This window comes from Lethenteron reissneri, unplaced genomic scaffold, assembly GCF_015708825.2.
Source record: "Lethenteron reissneri isolate LAM-NWPU_2019-01 unplaced genomic scaffold, ASM1570882v1 scaffold_1419, whole genome shotgun sequence".
NCBI lineage: Eukaryota > Metazoa > Chordata > Hyperoartia > Petromyzontiformes > Petromyzontidae > Lethenteron > Lethenteron reissneri.
The window spans coordinates 185699-206546 of record NW_026891134.1 but is presented as its reverse complement, the minus strand read 5'-3'; the positions used below and the strand labels follow the sequence as shown (position 1 = coordinate 206546).

Below are 20848 nucleotides of genomic sequence, written 5' to 3'. Positions count from 1 at the left end.
TCTTGGTTAATGCGAGCAATTACTCCTTTCTTAGACCCCACCATGCTAGGAGCACAATCAGTTGTCACACTGGCTAGTTTAGCCCAGTTCAGCTCCAAACCATTCACAGTTTGGCAAACCTTTTCATAGATATCCTCTCTTGTAGTTGTTCCTTTGGTGCTTTGCAGTGCAGCAAGCTCTTCTGTGACTTCGAAATAGTCATTCGTCCCACAAATAAAAATTAGAAGTTGTGCAGAATCACGAACATCGTTGCTTTCGTCGAGTGCCAAGGAAAAATAGGAAAGTTTTTTTTGTGGAGTTTTGCAAATGCTGATGGAAATTGTCTCCCATTTCTTCAATCCTCCGTGTAATTGTAGGTCCTAAAAGACTCACTGTACTAAATAAATCGGCCTTCTCTGGACACATCTCTTTGGCAACAGAAAGAAGGCATTCTTTAACAAATTCTCCCTCAACGAATGGTCTGCCAGTGCACACTATTAGCTTGGCAACTTGAAAACTTGCTTTCAGTGATGAAATATTTAGCTGCTTCTGCTTCACAAAAGTATTTTGCGGAGTTAATGTATTTTTCAGTTTTAATATTTTATCTTTTCTCACTTCTCCGACCAAACAATCATATTTATCTTTATGTTGAGTTTCATAGTGTCGACATAAATTGTATTCTTTGAACACAGACACTATATTCTGGCATATCAGACACACAGCTCTTTCCTTGTACTGCATGAAAAAGTAATCATAAGTCCACTGTTTTTTGAATATCCTACACTCCGAGTCAATTTTTCTCTTTCTTGACATCATTGTTTCCTAGGGAGTCAAAATTGCTATTAGTAAAATACCAATATATATACAGCGCTACAAAAACAATATAGCAGCAATAACTTTGCCCACACAGAGACATACAGACTGCACTGCCCATCAATGCAGTCTGATTGGGGGAACTCCACTTTTACCCCAGGCTCACACTGGTGTGGGTGCCATTACAAAGTTAATTACACCTGCAGTTTTGTTCACAGATCGCAGTGCGATCTGCGAACTCGCATAGGAATATGATCGCATGGGGGAGAAGACCCATGCGATCCACTGCAGGAAAAAAGGCACATGTGCCTTTTTTTCTTCCGAATCTAATGCAAGTTCAGCCATACAAGCATATGGCTGAACTCGCACTGCTCAGAGATCGCAACAGTATGAACCGGGGCTTACACAACATACAACATATAACCTCATATAATTGAATAGCAATCAGAATATAAATGCACTTACTGTCATTTAAATTGGGTTTCCTACTCCTCGGCTGTCTGTCACTGACTAGCACGGGAAAACAGCAGGCAGCCCCTCCAGAGATCAATCTGTTATTACCCCTCTATCATTTACTCAGCACACAGGAATATCACTGAGAGTGGAGCCGAGGGGCAAGTGAGGGAGCTGAGGGAGGGAGAGCCAGTCAAGCGCAGCCAGGGGAGGGCTGGCAGCCTTAGGCCTGGCGGGCAAATCCAGTCAATTGGCCCATTGAACCATTCACCAGCGCAGCCCAATGAGTGCCCACCGCCGCAGCTCAATCAGTGCCCACCGCCTCAGCTCAATCAGTGATCACCAGCGCAGCCAAATCAGTGCCCACCGCCGCAGCTCAATCAGTGCTCGCCACCGCAGCCCAATCAGTGCCCACCACCGCAGCCCAATGAGTGCTCACCAGCGCAGCCAAATTAGTGCTCACAAGCGCAGCCCAATTAGTGACCATGGGCCGGATAAATGTCCTCGGCGGGCCGAATGTGGCCCGCGGGCCGTAGTTTGAGGACCCCTGGTTTAGACGGTACGGAGGTCACGGTTTAAAGTTCTCAACATCCACCAAAACCAAGAATGGGCCAACATCCCACCAGAGTGGGGCGCGTGAAGCGCGAGGCGAGACTGCGCTAGAAGCTGGTGCAGCAGCTCGATGCTGCCGGCGCCTGAGATGCCGACACGTGCAACTTGGCCAAGGTCCCTTCTACATCCGCGCGTTAGCAAGTGAAGGGTGCAACAGGGTGCAACACAATCACGCACGAGGCACTTGGTGTCTTGTGGGCTTTATTTACGTTCCAATAAGAGATAAAGATACAGCGAGGTACACAAAGTGCTGCAACGAACGCTTCGCAGCTGCTAAGGCCGCTTTGAGCTCAACGGCAAAAAGACCGAGTTTATCAGCGATGCAAAGTAAGCAACAACACCCCTTGTTTAAGGGACATTCAAAAAAGGTTACTAAATGTAACTTTTGCACTATTGACAGGAACAACTTTGTTCAAAAAGTTACTCGCGCTAAATCTTACAAAAACCCTGGGTAATTACGTAACAACTTTTGGTGCCTACATTTTCCATGTTTTATATGAAAAAATTAAAAAAATCAAAAGTTAAAATCGCCATGGAACAGCATTAATGGCAGTATTTGCCACATTGAAGCATCATTTGTGCAGAAATGTCTATTGAGGTACAACTTACCATTCCCATCAACTCAAACCTTGGCAGTCAAATATTCAGAGGCATTACGTTGCAAACGAGGTCACGGTGCATAATACCACTCAATGGCAAAGAGGCTCAACTGTGCCGGTCGCCAGAGGCTTTCGTCCAATATCAAAACAAAAGTAACTTTCGGTTTAAAGTCTTTAAACGAGATGCAAATGGAGACCGCTCGGCCAACGAGTTCTTCAGGGTTTCCAGCCTCGCCAGCAGCTCCCGACGTCGAATCTGCTCGCGCCGCTTCTCCGCCTTGAGTCTCTCCTCCTCGCGCTTCAGGGTGCGCGAATATTCTATCGCGCGCTTCAGGATCTGCGCCTTGGCCGCCTTCTCGTCGTGCGCCAGCTCCGGTATGCCGCCGCGCAGCCACTGGAAACCCTTCTTGATGGAGTCGCGCCGCCGACGCTCCTGGTCGTTGTGCCGCTCGCCAAGCCCCTCCGAGCCGCCGGAGCTCCGAGGGCCACCGCCGCTCCCCGTCGAGACGGCGCGGGACGAGCCGGCCCCGCCGGCGGCGCCCCGGCTCCGCGCGGATCCCCGCGGCGCCGGCGGGGGCGGCGTCTTCGCCCCGCGCGCAGGCGGCGAGGGGGCGGCGTAGTTGTGCTGCTGCTGGTGCACGGGCGGCGTGGACGCCGGCGGGGCGAGTCGCCGCCGCTGCTGCCGCCGGTTGTTGTCGTTGTACAGGGGGGCCGTGTTTGTGTTGTGCACGGCGCGTAGCGCCACACTCGCTTTGGCGTGGCTCCACTTCTCCACGGTCACCGCGTCAATCTCTCCATCTTCCGCGTCGTCGTCATTGTCTGCAGAAGGGAAACACGTATACGTCAGCAACGCAATGTAGAAAAATGCAACATTATAAACCTAAACTGCGCAGGTGTAGTGCCAGAAGAGGGGAGGAGCTGCTGGGGGCTCTGGGACCCTAGACAGAGAAGCCCTCGGTGCCAGGCGCTAGGATCCCAGGCAGCCCAGACAGTTAAGCCCCTTGGCACCACCAACAGGGGGGCTGTGTGTGCTCTGTGGGATATCTGGGGGCACACACAGCCCCACCCCTCGTTGGGCACGAGGCATAAAAGGGCAGCTCCCTGGACGATCGGGGCCAGTCGCAGGTCAAGACCCGCCAGCCAGCCAGCTTAGGACCCTGTACCCCCTCGTCCCGCTTGTCCTTGTAAGGGCCGGGATGCTGTGAGGGCCAGTGGTGGGACTCTGGGACTCCCGGCTCTACGTCCTTGTAAGGGCAAGTTCCGAGTCCAGACCCCCCCACCGTGGCTGGGTTGGGTCAGGTAGCTCCCCTAGGGTAATTGTAGCCAGAGGACCCCAGAGCGTAGCCAGAGTAGTGTATCTAGGCTGTGTACCTAGGCTATAACAGAGTATCAGCACTGTTGAGGTGTTGTATTGTAATAAAGAAGTTACTTCTACAAGTGTCTCCGGAACCCATTACACAGGTACAGGACCTGTTGAAATGTACACACGCAACATTCGTGTAGTGAGCTTGACAACTGTAAGTTTGTTGTAAACGAAGATGAACAAGCTAATTCGAGAAGTTTTCGTGACTGCAAGGATCCATACTTTTTGGAAGGATGTCATTGACCAACTTTAGCAGCCTCACAGTTCACTGCAGGGTTAGGGGTTAGGGTTAGGGTCAGGGGTTAGGGGTCAGGGGTTAGGGGTCAGGGGTTAGGGTAGGGGTTAGAGTTAGGGTCAGGGGTTAGGGGTTAGGGGTCAGGGTTCGGGGTTAGGCTCCACCCCCCCCTCTTAACCTCTATGTAATCTCGTGTCTCTCAGAGCTCGCTTCACTTGATACGGTGATTTTGCTGTAACTGTTCCACCTGAAGATGGAAGCTCGAGTTGCCTCCGAAACGTCGTGATTAATTTCATGTTTGACCTGCGTGACTTGACCGAAAAAAACAAAAGGCACGACCGCGCTAAACACGACCGAATAAAGAAACACGCAAAACAGCGTGCAAGTCTCACCCGAATCACTGCGCGTCTCGTTGCCGGGAGACATCGCCCCGCCCACGACAGTCTCCCCATCCTCCCGCCCCTCGGCCGGCAGGTGCCGCCCTCCCGGCTCAAAGGGCAGCATCTCGGCGGGCACCGCGGCGGCCGCGGGGCTCGGCACGGCGCGGGAGACCGCGGGCGGCGGCGGCGCCGACTTGTCGGCGGGCGCCAGCCGCCCCGGCGTGGCTCTGGCCGAGGAGGCGGCGCTGCTCCACATGCAGTCCCGCAGCAGCATTACTCCCACGGCTCCCACGCCGCTGCCGCCGGCGGGGTCCCAGACGTGGCCGCGGCTCGCCACTTCGCCGCCTTCGCGGCTCGGATCGCCCGAGGGCGGCGGCGTTGGCGTTGAGTTCGCTCCGTCCAGCGCGGGGGGCAGGAGCTCAAACTTCTTCCAAATGTCCTCGCTGGGCAGCGTGGACTGGTGCCAGTCGCTGTGCAACTCCTCGCCGTTGTAGAAGGTCGAGGAGGAGGAGGAGTCATCCCTGCCGGCAGACATTGCGTGGATGATGACGACGCTGCTGCTACACGTGGTGATGATGATGACGCTGCTGCTACTTTCGTCACGCGACAACACGCCGCGTGGTGGCGGGTAGGGGTTGTTGTTCTTGTTTACATTCCACCACCACCCTCCTCCCTGTTGTTGTTGCGTCTTGTTTACTTCTTCTGCAGGGGGCCGCCGGGCTCGCCTGTAACAACAGCAAACAATAAAGAAAGCAGCGTCGTTAACAAAGCGAGCAAACACCACACAGAGTCGTAAGTGGCGCTGTTACTCATCCACAGCTCAATTTCATTCATCTCCGGGACGTTAAATTTCGATTTAAAGCTTTCGTGACTGCAGGGATTCATCTTCTTGGTTCTTTCGGTAAAGTCGCGTAGAAGGGAAACAATAAAATAATAAAAATATAAAACAATAACAATTCTCACGACGTTTCGTGTTGCAGTCGACACGTCGTGAGAATTTTTATTGTGTAGTGAATACTTGGGACGCAAGAGGGAGCGCACACACAGGGTGACATACACACACAGGGTGACACACAAAGATCCCCCATATAGCCTTAACAGACTGTAGGGGCAAGTGCTGTTAGCAAGCACCTATGAAGGCCGGAACGGTACACGAGGGGGTGGGTGGCCAGCACCACGCCCGACCGCCTTTGTCTCCCTAGTGGCAATGTTTACACACCGCACCAGGTACTCATTTGAGGCTGAGTCGACCTAGGGAAGGCCCGGGACCGGTTCAGACAATCGTCTGATGTTGGCCGTGAGCAGGAATCGAACCCGGGTCGCCAGGTTCATAGCGCAGCACGCTAACCGCTACACTACCGCTCCCCATACAGCGTGACACACACACAGGGTGACACATACAGGGTGACACACACACACAGGGTGACACACACACACAGCGTGACACACACAGGGTGACACACACGCACATGGTGACACACACACACAGGGTGACACACACATGCACACAGGGTGACACACACACACAGCGTGACACACACAGCGTGACACACACACAGGGTGACACACACACACAGCATGACACACACAGGGTGACACACACACAGGGTGACACACACACAGGGTGACACACACACAGGGTGACACACGCAGGGTGACACACACGCACACAGGGTGACACACACACAGGGTGACACACACACAGGGTGACACACACACAGGGTGACATACACACACAGGGTGACACACACAGGGTGACATACACACACACAGCGTGACACACACACAGGGTCACACACACACACAGCGTGACACACACACACACAGGGTGAGACACACACACAGGGTGACATACACACACAGGGTGACACACACACACACAGGGTGACACACACACACACAGGTGACACACACACACAGGGTGAGACACACACACAGGGTGACACACACGCACACAGGGTGACACACACACGCACACAGGGTGACACACGCACACAGGGTGACACACACACGCAGGGTGACACACACACGCAGGGTGACACACACACAGGGTGACACACACACAGCGTGACACACACACAGCGTGACACACACGCACATAGGGTGACACACACACGCAGGGTGACACACACACACACAGCGTGACACACACACACACAGCGTGACACACACACACACACAGCGTGACACACACACACACACAGGGTGACACACACACAGGGTGACACACACACACAGGGTGACACACACACACAGGGTGACACACACACAGGGTGACACACACACAGGGTGACACACACACAGGGTGACACACACACACAGGGTGACACACACAGGGTGACACACGCACACAGGGTGACACACGCACACAGGGGGACACGCACACAGGGTGACACACACACACAGGGAGACACACACACACACAGGGTGACACACACAGGGTGACACACACACACAGGGTGACACACACACACACAGGGTGACACACACACACAGGGTGACACGCACACAGGGTGACACACACACACAGGGTGACACGCACACACAGGGTGACACGCACACACAGGGTGACACGCACACAGGGTGACACGCACACAGGGTGACACACACACACACACAGGGTGACACACGCACACAGGGTGACACACACGCACACAGGGTGACACACACGCACACAGGGTGACACACACGCACACAGGGTGACACACACACGCACACAGGGTGACACACACACGCACACAGGGTGACACACACACGCACACAGGGTGACACACACACAGGGTGACACACACGCACACAGGGTGACGCACACAGGGTGACACACACAGGGTGACACACACACACACAGGGTGACACACACACACAGGGTGACACACACACACAGGGTGACACACACACAGGGTGACACACACACACAGGGTGACATACACACACACAGGGTGACATACACACACACAGGGTGACACACACACACAGGGTGACACACACGCACACAGGGTGACACACACGCACACAGGGTGACACGCACACAGGGTGACACACACACAGGGTGACACACACACACACACAGGGTGACACACACACACACAGGGTGACACACACACACACGCACACAGGGTGACACACACACACACACACAGGGTGACACACACACACACACACAGGGTGACACACACACACAGCGTGACACATACAGGGTGACACACACACACACAGGGTGACACACACACACACACAGGGTGACACACACACAGCGTGACACATACAGGGTGACACACACACAGGGTGACACACACACACAGCGTGACACATACAGGGTGACACACACACACACACAGGGTGACACACACACAGCGTGACACACACACACAGCGTGACACACACAGCGTGACACACACACACAGCGTGACACATACAGGGTGACACACACACAGCGTGACACACATACAGGGTGACACACACACACAGCGTGACACACACACACAGCGTGACACACACACACAGGGTGACACACACACACAGCGTGACACACACACACAGCGTGACACACACACACAGGGTGACACACACACACAGCGTGACACATACAGGGTGACACACACACACACAGGGTGACACACACACACAGCGTGACACATACAGGGTGACACACACACAGCGTGACACACACACACAGCGTGACACACACACAGGGTGACACACACAGGGTGACACACACAGGGTGACACACACAGGGTGACACACACACACAGCGTGACACACACACACACAGCGTGACACACACAGATTACAATGATGACGACGATGAGACGCTTCGCTGAGCTGCCGTAAGTGACGGGAGAAGTCGGCGTCAGAGCAGGAGCTGTAGAGCCGCTCCCAGTGAAGTCCACCCCCAAGTGGCTGGTGGACTCGGGGTGACGAGTGATGGTGGGGGGGGGGCTACTCACGGTCAAGGGGCAGGACGAGGGGGGGTCACAGAGACGTCAGCAACGCCACGAAGCCGCCGCCGCCGGCAGCAGCAGCAGCTGTGGTGGTGGAGAAAGAAGCCTCCATTGGGGTGGGGGCAGGGCGGGTGGTCGGACCCCGCCACCAAGTGGAGGGGGTGGGGGGGGAGGGAACTTGGGCGAGCCCATCTCGCAGTGGAGCTGGTGAGCGCCGCGGCCCATTGGCCGGGAGGGCCCCGCCTCTCCCCCCCCTCAACATCCACCGCGGTGGTACAGGCCGCGTGGGTGAGTCACGAGACACTGGACTGCACAGTGAGATGTGAAGCGTGAACAACGCGGTGCATTAGTTTATATCTGTGTAGGAAATAATACATTGTCAGTTTTTTTTCTTTTAAAGCGCAGTTGGTAGATGAAGATTATATTTTAGGATTGTATAGTGTTGAGTCTATGGTGCAGTGTTGAGTCTATGGTGCAGTGTTGAGTCTATGGTGTAGTGTTGAGTCTATGGGTAGTGTTGAACCTATGGGCAGTGTTGAGTCTATGGTGCAGTGTTGAGTCTATGGTGCAGTGTTGAGTCTATGGGCAGTGTTGAGTCTATGGTGCAGTGCTGAGTCTATGGTGCAGTGTTGAGTCTATGCGGCAGTGTTGAGTCTATGGTGCAGTGTTGAGTCTATGGTGCAGTGTTGAATCTATGGGCAGTATTGAGTCTATGGTGCAGTGTTGAGTCTATGGTGCAGTGTTGAGTCTGTGGGCAGTGTTGAGTCTATGGGGCAGTGCTGAGTCTATGGGCAGTGTTGAGTCTATGGGCAGTGTTGAGTCTATGGTGCAGTGTTGAGTCTATGGTGCAGTGTTGAGTCTATGGGTAGTGTTGAACCTATGGGCAGTGTTGAGTCTATGGTGCAGTGTTGAGTCTATGGTGCAGTGTTGAGTCTATGGTGCAGTGCTGAGTCTATGGTGCAGTGTTGAGTCTATGCGGCAGTGTTGAGTCTATGGTGCAGTGTTGAGTCTATGGTGCAGTGTTGAATCTATGGGCAGTATTGAGTCTATGGTGCAGTGTTGAGTCTATGGTGCAGTGTTGAGTCTGTGGGCAGTGTTGAGTCTATGGGGCAGTGCTGAGTCTATGGGCAGTGTTGAGTCTATGGGCAGTGTTGAGTCTATGGTGCAGTGTTGAGTCTATGGTGCAGTGTTGAGTCTATGGGTAGTGTTGAACCTATGGGCAGTGTTGAGTCTATGGTGCAGTGTTGAGTCTATGGTGCAGTGTTGAGTCTATGGTGCAGTGTTGAGTCTATGGGCAGTGTTGAGTCTATGGTGCAGTGTTGAGTCTATGGTGCAGTGTTGAGTCTATGGGTAGTGTTGAGCCTATGGGCAGTGTTGAGTCTATGGTGCAGTGTTGAGTCTATGGTGCAGTGTTGAGTCTATGGGCAGTGTTGAGTCTATGGTGCAGTGCTGAGTCTATGGTGCAGTGTTGAGTCTATGCGGCAGTGTTGAGTCTATGGTGCAGTGTTGAGTCTATGGTGCAGTGTTGAGTCTATGGGTAGCAGTGTTGAGTCTATGGTGCAGTGTTGAGTCTATGGGCAGTGTTGAGTCTATGGGCAGTGTTGAGTCTATGGGCAGTGTTGAGTCTATGGTGCAGTGTTGAGTCTATGTGCAGTGTTGAGTCTATGGTGCAGTGTTGAGTCTATGGTGCAGTGTTGAGTCTATGGTGCAGTGTTGAGTCTATGGTGCAGTGTTGAGTCTATGGTGTAGTGTTGAGTCTATGGTGCAGTGTTGAGTCTATGGTGTAGTGTTGAGTCTATGGTGCAGTGTTGAGTCTATGGTGCAGTGTTGAGTCTATGGGCAGTGTTGAGTCTATGGTGCAGTGTTGAGTCTATGGTGCAGTGTTGAGTCTATGGTGCAGTGTTGAGTCTATAGTGCAGTGCTGAGTCTATGGGCAGTGTTGAGTCTATGGGTAGCAGTGTTGAGTCTATGCGGCAGTGTTGAGGGGACTGTCTTGTATCTCGGAAGTGACGTTATGTCACTTTCTGCTGCCGTGTGACGTCACGAGGTAACAGGAAGCTGCCCGCTCCGCGCTTTTTCTGAAATCTGAGGTGATTAATTCTCGTGGTGGTTTGTGGTTGTTGTTGTTGTTTACCAAGGTAGAGCCTCTCGTAGGGATGTCTATTGAGTAGCATTGGAATCGATGTCCAGGTTGGAACATTACAAGGCGCGGCCTGGCTGCAGGGATTCAACTTCTTGGTTCTTTCGGTAAAGTCACGTAGAAGGGAAATAATAAAATAATAAAAATAAAACGTAAAAATTATTATATTACTATTATATTATTTTATTGTTTTATTTTTTGTTGTTTTATTACTTACCTTCTACGTGACTTTACCGAAAAACAATAAAATAATTATATTATTATACCATTTTATTATGTTTTATTTTTTATTATTTTATTACTGCCCTACTACGTGACTTTACCGAAAGAACCAAGAAAAAGTATTTGATCCCCTGCTGATTGTGTACGTTTGCCCGCTGACAAAGAAATGATCAGTCTGTAGTTTTAATGGTAGGTTTATTTGAACAGTGAGAGACAGAATAACAACAAAATCCAGAAAGACGCGTCAAAAATGTTATGAATTGATTTGCATTTTAATGAGGGAAATAAGTATTTGACCCCCTCTGCAAAACATGACTTAGTACTTGGTGGCAAAACCCTTGTTGGCAATCACAGAGGTCAGACGTTTCTTGTAGTTGGCCACCAGGTTTGCACACATCTCGGGAGGGATTTTGTCCCACTCCTCTTTGCAGATCTTCAAGTCGTTAAGGCTTCGAGGCTGACGTTTGGCAACTCGAACCTTCAGATCCCTCCACAGATTGTCTATGTGATTAAGGTCTGGAGACTGGCTAGGCCACTTCAGGACCTTAATGTGCTTCTTCTTGAGCCACTCCTTTGTTGCCTTGGGCTGTGTTTTTTTGGTCATTGTCATGCTGGAATACCCATCCACGACCCATTTTCAATGCCCTGGCTGAGGGAAGGAGGTTCTCACCCAAGATTTGACGGTACATGGCCCCGTCCATCGTCCCTTTGATGCGGTGAAGTTGTCCTGTCCCCTTAGCATAAAAACACCCCCAAAGCATAATGTTTCCACCTCCATATTTGACGGTGGGGATGGTGTTCTTGGGGTCATAGGCAGCATTCCTCCTTCTCCAAACACGGCGAGTTGAGTTGATGCCAAAGAGCTCCATTTTGGTCTCATCTGACCACAACACTTTCACCCAGTTGTCCTTTAAATCATTCAGATGTTCATTGGCAAACTTCAGACGGGCATGTATATGTGCTTTCTTGAGCAGCGGGACCTTGCGGGCGCTGCAGGATTTCAGTCCTTCACGGCGTAGTGTGTTACCAATTGTTTTCTTGGTGACTATGGTCCCAGCTGCCTTGTGTAGTTCTGGGCTGATTCCTCACCATTCTCATGGTCATTGCAACTCCACGAGGTGAGATCTTGCATGGAACCCCAGGCCGAGGGAGATTGACAGTTCTTGTGTGTTTCTTCTATTTGCGAATAATCGCACCAACTGTTGTCACCTTCTCACCAAGCTGCTTGGCGATGGTCTTGTAGCCCATTCCAGCCATGTGTAGGTATACAATCTTGTCCCTGCCATCATTGGAGAGCTCTTTGGTCTTGGCCATGGTGGAGAGTTTGGAATCTGATTGATTGATTGCTTCTGTGAACAGGTGTCTTTTATACAGGTAACAAGCTAAGATTAGGAGCACTCCCTTTAAGAGTGTGCTCCTAATCTCAGCTCGTTACCTGTATAAAAGACACCTGGGAGCCAGAAATCTTACTGATTGAGAGGGGATCAAATACTTATTTCCCTCATTAAAATGCAAATCAATTTATAACATTTTTGACACGCGTTTTTCAGGATTTTTGTTGTTGTTATTCTGTCTCTCACTGTTCAAATAAACATACCATTAAAATTATAGACTGATCATTTCTTTGTCAGTGGGCAAACGTACAAAATCAGCAGGGGATCAAATACTTTTTTTCCTCACTGTAAATATTCATGCCGTTTCTATTTTTCTATTTTTGTTAACAGGCCAAGCCGGCTTGAGCTGCTCTACCACTCTTGTTCTCAGAAGCTACCTGCCCACAACGCAAGGTGAGGCTTTGTGAACTTGCGTGTGAATGTGTGGACTTAAAACTTTCGTGACTGCAGGAATTCATATTCTTGGTTCTTTCGGTAAAGTCACTTAGACAGAAAATTTAATAAAAATAACAGATGATGAAATAAAAATTATAAAATTGTAAATTAAGAGAAAAAACACGACGTTTCGATCGCAACACAAGTGGTCTTTATTTTATTTAATTTTATTATCTATTATTGATATTTTCTATCTATGTAACTTTACCGAAAGAACCAAGAATACGTGTGGAAATGTGTATCGGTCAATAAGGCTAAACGCGTGCTGATGTTGACTCTAAATGTGGAGGGCAAACCTGGGAGATACGGAGAAAAATCCACGCATCACATTTACAGTAGCCTTGATAATAAGCAGTACTGCGCCTGTATTTTCTTGACTTGTCCAAAGCTTTTGATACAGTAGACCACAACATCCTGCTTAGTAAAATAAGTTGCCTCGGTTTTTCCGAAAACACAGTAAAATGGTTAAAAAATTACCTCTTTTCTCGCACCCAAACTGTATTCACAGATGGTTGGAAGTCAAACAGTGTTAAGATAACAAAAGGGGTTCCACAGGGTTCCATTCTCGGCCCCCTCTTGTTTTCTCTTTATGTAAATGACTTGGGCACTGAACTGGATTATTCCAGGGTAAATCTTTTTGCAGATGACACGGTACTAATTACTGCTGGCCGCTCTCCGGATGACGTGATTGCTAAGCTCCAGAGTGATTTCAACAAACTACAACATCAGCTAGTTGCTCTTAAACTAGTCCTAAATCCTGCCAAAACCAAGGTGCTATGCTTCTCACCAGGACTAAAGCGGGAAGTTATTTTTCCCCAATTACATACCTTAAATAATGATCAAATAGAGCAAGTCAAGATCTATAAGTATCTTGGGGTCATCCTGGATTCAAAACTGAATTTTGAAGATCACATTGATTATATTGGGAAAAAGACAAAAATTAAAATTGGTTTTCTATATCGACACAAGCACTGCTTCCCTCCTATGTTCCGTTTGGAATTGATTAAAGCTACCGTACTGCCTCTACTTGATTACTGTGACATTGTGTATAAATCAGCCCCAAGTACTGTACTGAAGAAGCTTGACTCAATGTATCACTCGGCCTTAAGATTTGCATTGAACTGCCCATATAGGACTCACCACTGTGATCTCTACATTGGGTCAAACTTAACATCTCTGAATGTTCGACGGCTTGTGCACCAGATCTTATTTATTCATGATGTACTTGCAAAAAAATCTGCAGATTACCTGCTGGATCTCGTCTCTGTTTCAAAGAACAAATTTGACCTAAGGTCTACACTCATTTACCAGCTTAATATTCCCTATTGCCGTACATATACTGGAGGAAGGGCCTTTGCTATTGATGCCCCCAGGGTCTGGAATGCTGTTGCAAATAAATTGAAACTTGAGTCACTACCTATGAGATCTTCACTCAAAACTGCTTTAGAGGAGTTGTACACCCCTAGCTGCCAGTGCTATTCAGTGACCTAAAATAAAATGTTTCGCTCCGGATGATCGCTACAAAGTATGACCTGTGTTTTGATTTAGTGTGCTGATCTTAAAGGTGCATTGAAAAATTACAATACTCCGATTGATGCTCCTGCTGTTGTGGAGTGACTCATGCAGCCAGCTATGGCTGCAGGGTTTTGGTAGTACATGTTGTTTATGCCATTTATTGTGAAAATTCCGTCAGTTCCTATGATTGCTTTTTCATTGCCTTCATGGCTTTATTTTGGTGATTTCGAAAAGTGTATTGGTTTAGCCATGTTTGTGTTGTTGTAGTACAGAGTTAGACTGATGGCCTTAATCTAAGTTGTCTTGTGGTTGTTGTTGTTGTTTGACTTGCATCCCACTGGGATTTTTGCACACAGCGTTGGTATACGGTGTTTTTTCTGCAATATTTTTTGCTGTCTTTTCTTGGATTTTATGTTTGCACTTAGTCACATATTCACTTTAAGATGTTTTTTTGTTCATGTTTTTGTTTTTTGTTTGTTGCGGTTGCACCCGATTCAAGAGCTGAATGGCTCACAGGGCTATACCTAATAAATGAACTTGAACTTGAAATGAACTTGAACTTGAGAGAGACACGCAAACTCCAAATATACAGCAGCAGCAGGCGCCAGGGCCGGGATCGAACCCACGACTTCCTGTACACCAGGTGAGGTAGTTAACATCTCACCACGGAGAGAGAGAGACACGCAAACTTCAGTTAGCCTCGGCTATGTTGATTGATCCTCAATTAATTACTTGGTGGAGTGAGGAATCATTTATTCTGAGCAGATGAAGGTGGCCAGGCATGGGTCTGGACACACCACCACCTGTGAACCATGCCAGTGTGTGACAGTGTCAAGTTTGTGTTTGCAGTAAAGTCTATTAACTCTGTTGAACACGGAGGTTATATCACAACAATAGTTTGTTTTTGTTTTCCTCTGGAACTCTTTGTAAGAATGGAAACAGGAAGTTAACACAGCACACACGTGCAGCTGAAAGTCGGATCTGTTCATCCCAGCCTTCAAGGACATCTGAGCCTGGATTCACACCTGAGTTGCGATTGAACATGAATTTATGCATTTCTGCATAACACAAATAGAATTGTTTTAACACCCTTTGCAATGTCAGCTGAATTTAGCTTTTATACATATTCCTTTTGTAGCCAGACAGCTGAAATTGTGTGCTCGGAGTTTTGGGTTAACATTTATTTTTAAGATACGAGGGCTCCCAGGCATATTTATGACCACTTGCCCTCTCATTGTGTGCCATCACAGCCCGTGTGATGAATTTGAGAAACGTTTTTACTACATCATGAATATATGAATAAGTATAGACGTGTAAGTCACGTGTGACTGTACGTATGCGTTCTTCTGTGCCTCGATACCGGAGTGGATATATTCTTAGGTTTTTTCGTTAAAGTCACGTAGGTAAAAAAAATTAATTAATAAAAGTAAAATAAAACAAATTTAAAAATTCACGATGTTTCGGAAGCAACACAAGCCTCCGTCTTCAGGTGGAAACATCACAGCCACGACAGCTGTGTTTTTTTTATTTGATACAGCTGTCGTGGCTGTGACGGTTCCACCTGAAGACGGAGGCTTGTGTTGCTTCCGAAACGTCGTGAATTTTTTAATTTGTTTTATTTTACTTTTATTAATTTAATTTTTTTACCTACGTGACTTTACCGAAAAAACCTAAGAATATGAATCCTTGCAGTCACGAAAGCTTCAAATCTAGAATGGTGTGGATATTCCTATTATCTGTCTGCAGCTGACGCTTCCTTCGACGCTTCCTCTGCAGAATTGGTCTAATGGAGCAAAGGCAGTCAGCACAGCTCGGTACGGCAAGGCAACAATGCGACCAGAGTGCATACAGCACGGATCGCACTGGAAATTTGACACAGCACCTGAGAGCACACACAGGAGAGAAACCCTTCAAGTGCACTGTGTGTGGGAAGGCATTTCCACTGTCATCTGTTCTTAAAAAACACCAGAGAACACACACGGGAGAGAAACCCTTCAAGTGCAGTGTGTGTAGCATGGCATTTTCACAGTCATATCATCTTGAAAATCACCAGAGAACACACACAGGAGAGAAACCCTTCAGGTGCTTTCTGTGCGGGAAAACGTTTGCAAAGTCACAAACTCTTCAAAGACACCAGAGAACACACACGGGAGAGAAACCCTTCAAGTGCAGTGTGTGTGGGAAGGCATTTTCACAGTCACATAATCTTGTAATACATCAGAGAACACACACGGGAGAGAACCCCTTCAAGTGCAGTGTGTGTGGGAAGGCATTTTCACAGTCACATAATCTTGTAATACACCAGAGAACACACACTGGAGTGAAACCTTTCAGGTGCACGATTTGCGGGAAGGCGTTTGCACAAGCATCCGTTGTTCAGGCCCACCAGAGAACACACACAGGAGAGAAACCCTTCAAGTGCACTGTGTGTGGGAAGGCATTTTGTCAGTCATCTACTCTTAAAAATCATCAGAGAACACACACAGGAGAGAAACCCTTCAAGTGCACTTGGCTGGAAGGCGTTTGCACGGTCATCAAATCTTCAAGTACACCAGAGAACACACAAGCATCACAAGATCTGCAAGGAGTGGAGTCTGAAATCAGCTTGTGAAAGTCAAAGTGCCGCAATGAGCCCATCCGTCATCAAACAAGAACCGGAGGAAAATCCCAGCTTGGACACTTAAAGGTATCGAGGTGGAATGTGAAGAAGTGATCGTAAAGAGCGAAGAAGTTAAGGTAATATGTGAAGATGAAGATTAAACTGCAAAATGTGACCTTCACATCGATGGAGGCAACGTGAAGCAGGAGGAGAATTCTGACTGTGAGGCAGAGCGAGGCAACTCCCAGCAGTTTGTGGAGGTGGAGGTGTGGGTGGACTTCCTCTGAGACAACACAAAGTAAAATGGAGACCCGGCAGATGTATAAGCCTGAGACGATGTCGCTCCAATAGATGCACCCTTGTCACTGGCCTTTAATGACAATAATGTGAAGTTGAACACTCAGTTCCTAGGTTCAACCTGCAGAGTAAGAGTGAGCGGTCAGTCTTTGTGTTTTCTGTGAGTTGGGTAGATCCCTGTGTTACGATCGAAACTTCCTGATCTACTATTATTTTTGCTACTGACATGACTTTACTGAAAGAACCAAAGAATGTGTGAACAAGAGCCTGTCAGTAGGGGGACGATGATGTTTCATCTCAGTTGTGTAATTTGTCGGTAATGTTGAGAATTTGCTACATTTTGACTCAAGACGCAAGCATGCAATGGCCTACTCGTTTTGAATGACACAATAGTATGTTTTACATCCACTGTTAAGCAGACGGTGCATAATTATTTGAAATAGCTTAACCTGGTGCAGTATATTTCACTGCAGTAATTACATTTTGTTAAAATGTAAAATGTCTTGTCAATAATTTAGAATGAACACTGATTTTGTGTACATGCAACATTTTATTTATAAGGGTCAAACATTGAATAAGTGATGTTAGGACAAAGTTTGTGTTTTTAGAAGTAACCTGTACAGATCACTCAGGTGAGACCCGTTGTTCTTTTGTCAACGTGACAGAATCCTGTGTTGGGATCTTGAGAGATGACGATAGCTGGGGAGGCTTTCATTCAGCCATAGATCAATCACGGCTGACAATGGTCATTCCATTTACGAGACTTTACCCGGTGTAAGAGGCCGGAGTATACCCACAGACCGTAGTATACCCACAGGTGTAGTATACCCGGGGTCTAAACGGCCTAGGCTAGATTATAGCCGGGAATATTATTGGCTAGGCCAAATGATGCCCCTCTAGACCAAATCATACCCCCATGATAGTAATGGCGTTAGAGCGATATACACGTGAATTACTAAATTTTTCCAACATTTTATTTTAAACTGTAAACACATCGACTTTGACTGCTTCAACCAGAAAAAAACTTTAATAATAACCCCTGAACCCTAAAAATGCTTCAATTGATCAAATTTAGATTCTTACTTCCACGCGTACGCGTTTTAGATATCGATTGAAGTTCGTTGTCGCCTGTTCTCTGTCTGGATAATTGCCTGTGAACTTTCACATGGGCATAGTCTGGCCAGGAGCGGTATGGTCTGGCCCAGTCGAGTTTAAACCCCCGGGGGGTCTAGTTTAGCCTTGGAGACTTCATCCCCCCCCCCCCCCCCCCCGGGTATACTCCAAATATACAGCAGCAGGCGTCGCCATGGTCTGGATCGAACCCACGACCTCCTGCGCACCAGGCGAGGTAGTCAACATCTCATAGCCACCGTGATGAGAGAAACACCGCAAACTCCAAGTATACAGCAGCAGGCATCATCAGGGTCGTGATGGAACTCACGACCTCCTGTACACCCGGCGAGGTAGTTAACATCTCCTAGCCACCGTGATGATGAGAGAGAGACACGCAAACTCCAAATATACAGCAGCAGGCATTGTCATGGTCTGGATCGAACCCACGACCTCCTGCGTACCTGGCGAGGTAGTCAACATCTCCTAGCCACCGTGATGATGATGAGAGAGACACCACAAACTCAAAATATACAGCAGCAGCAGGCGTCAGGGTCGGGATGGAACTCACGACCTCCTGCGCACCAGGCGAGGTAGTCAACATCTCCTAGCCACCGTGGGGCAGTCATGGCTAGAGTGGTGGAGGGGGCGTGTCACCCTCCGTGTCTGGGCGGTGCGTTCGAGACCGGCTCTGGTTTGGCCCCGGAACCGTCTCGTTCTGAGTCGGTCAAGTGGCGTTCTTCGTTCGATTCGGCCGTGTGAGCTCCCCGCTCGGGGCAACCCCCGGGCAGCTTGAGTGGCGCAAGGAAATACACAGGCAGGGACACAATGTTCCACACTGCCCACCAGGTATTAGTTGTCTGTCTGTCTGTCGTGCATAAATAAATATATAATACAAACAGCTCTTTGATTGGTGGAGACCTACTGCCGGGTACGGAGAGGGGAGGGGCCTAAGGGAGGGGGGTCAGGGGAGGGGCCTGAGGATATGGGGGGGGTGGTCAGGGGAGGGGCCTAAGGGGGGAGGGGCCTAAGGGAGGGGCCTAAGGGAGGGGGGTCAGGGGAAGGGCCAATAGTGAAGGGGGCTGGCTGCCTGGCTACCTCAAGTCACGTGATCTTGTACACAGGTAGAGGAACAACAGGTTCCACACTTGCCCACCAAGGATTATTTGTCTGTCTGTCGTGCACGAATGCGCTGTCCAACCAAGTTCCTACCTACCCACTCCGAAGGAACGTGTTTTTTAAACGATGCGAAATAACGGCACTAAACTGTTCATTTAACTACTTTCAAGTTTCCGGATGGGAAAGCGGAACAGCGCCGGCTCACCGCGGGGCTTGCGGCGTGGAACCAGCGACTCGTCGTCAACGTCAACTCCACGGCTCGCGAGCCGAACCCTTCGCAAGTCTAGCGTCCACACGGAGACAGACGGACGGACAGACAGACACACGGAAAAAAACATGTTCCTTCGCAGTGTGCAGGTCGGAACTTGGTTGGACAGCGCATTCGTGCACGACAGACAGACACATAATCCCTGGTGGGCAGTGTGGAACCTGCTGTTCCTCTCCCTGTGTACAAGATCACGTGACTTGAGGTAGCCAGGCAGCCAGCCAGGCAGACAGCCCCCTTCACTATCGGCCCCTCCCCCTCCCTCAGGCCCCTCCCCTGACCCCCCCCCTCAGGCCCCTCCCCTGACCCCCCGTCCCTTAGGCCCCTCCCCTGACCCCCCCATATCCTTAGGCCCCTCCCCTGACCCCCCCTCCCTTAGGCCCCTCCCCTGACCCCCCCTCCCTTAGGCCCCTCCCCTGACCCCCCGTCCCTTAGGCCCCTCCCCTGACCCCCCCCATATCTTTAGGCCCCTCCCCTGACCCCCCCCCCCCCCTCAGGCCCCTCCTCTGACCCCCCCCTTCCTTAGGCCCCTCCCCTCTCCGTACCCGGCAGTAGGTCTCCACCAATCAGAGAGCTGTCTATATTATATATTTATTTATCCACGGCAGACAGACAGACAAATAATCCCTGGTGGGCAGCAGTGTGGGACATTGTTCCTACCTGTAAAAAGTGTCGTTTATAGGTAAGAAAATAAAAACGATGACGAGACTCAACGAGGAACACGGGATTTATTCGGTTCACGAGTCAACGGATATAACATCAAAACCCTTTTGTGGGTCGTCGTTCTCTTGAGGCGGCGTTGCCGCGGGATTACTTCCAAATCGACGGGCGACACCCAAAGCAGAGCGAGCAGCTTGAGTAGCCCACTTCAGCTGTGTGTCTGTGTGTGTCTGTGTGTGTGTCTGTGAGTGTGTCTGTGTGTGTCTATGTGTCTGTGTGTGTCTGTGTGTGTCACTGAGTCTGTGTGTGTGTCTGTGTGTCTCTGTGTGTGTCTATGTGTCTCTGTGTGTGTCTGTGTGTGTGTCTCTGTGTGTGTCTGTGTGTCTATGTGTGTGTCTCTGTGTATGTCTGTGTGTGTCTCCGTGTGTGTCTATGTGTCTGTGAGTGTGTCTGTGTGTGTGTCTGTGTGTGTCTGTGTGTGTGTCACTGAGTCTGTGTGTGTGTCACTGAGTCTGTGTGTGTGTCACTGAGTCTGTTGTGTGTGCCTGTGTGTGTGTCACTGAGTCTGTGTGTGTGTCTGTGTGTGTGTCACTGAGTCTGTGTGTGTGTCTGTGTGTGTGTCTGTGTGTGTGTCACTGTGTCTGTGTGTCTGTGTGCGTGTCACTGAGTCTGTGTGTTTGTCACTGAGTCTGTGTGTGTGTCTGTGTGTGAGTCTGT

General features: G+C 49.4%; 1 protein-coding gene across 1 annotated transcript; it reads right to left on the bottom strand.

Annotated features, from left to right (window-relative positions):
* Positions 1-2480: 2480 nt before the first annotated feature.
* On the bottom strand, positions 2481-8537 carry LOC133362275 (N-myc proto-oncogene protein-like). The gene is made up of 3 exons (XM_061581202.1): positions 8382-8537; positions 4447-5159; positions 2481-3275 (listed from the first exon to the last, which is right to left on the bottom strand). The coding sequence occupies exons 2-3, from the start codon at positions 4967-4969 to the stop codon at positions 2599-2601; spliced, it is 1200 nt and encodes a 399-aa protein (XP_061437186.1). The 5' UTR covers positions 4970-5159; positions 8382-8537; the 3' UTR covers positions 2481-2598.
* Positions 8538-20848: the final 12311 nt, after the last annotated feature.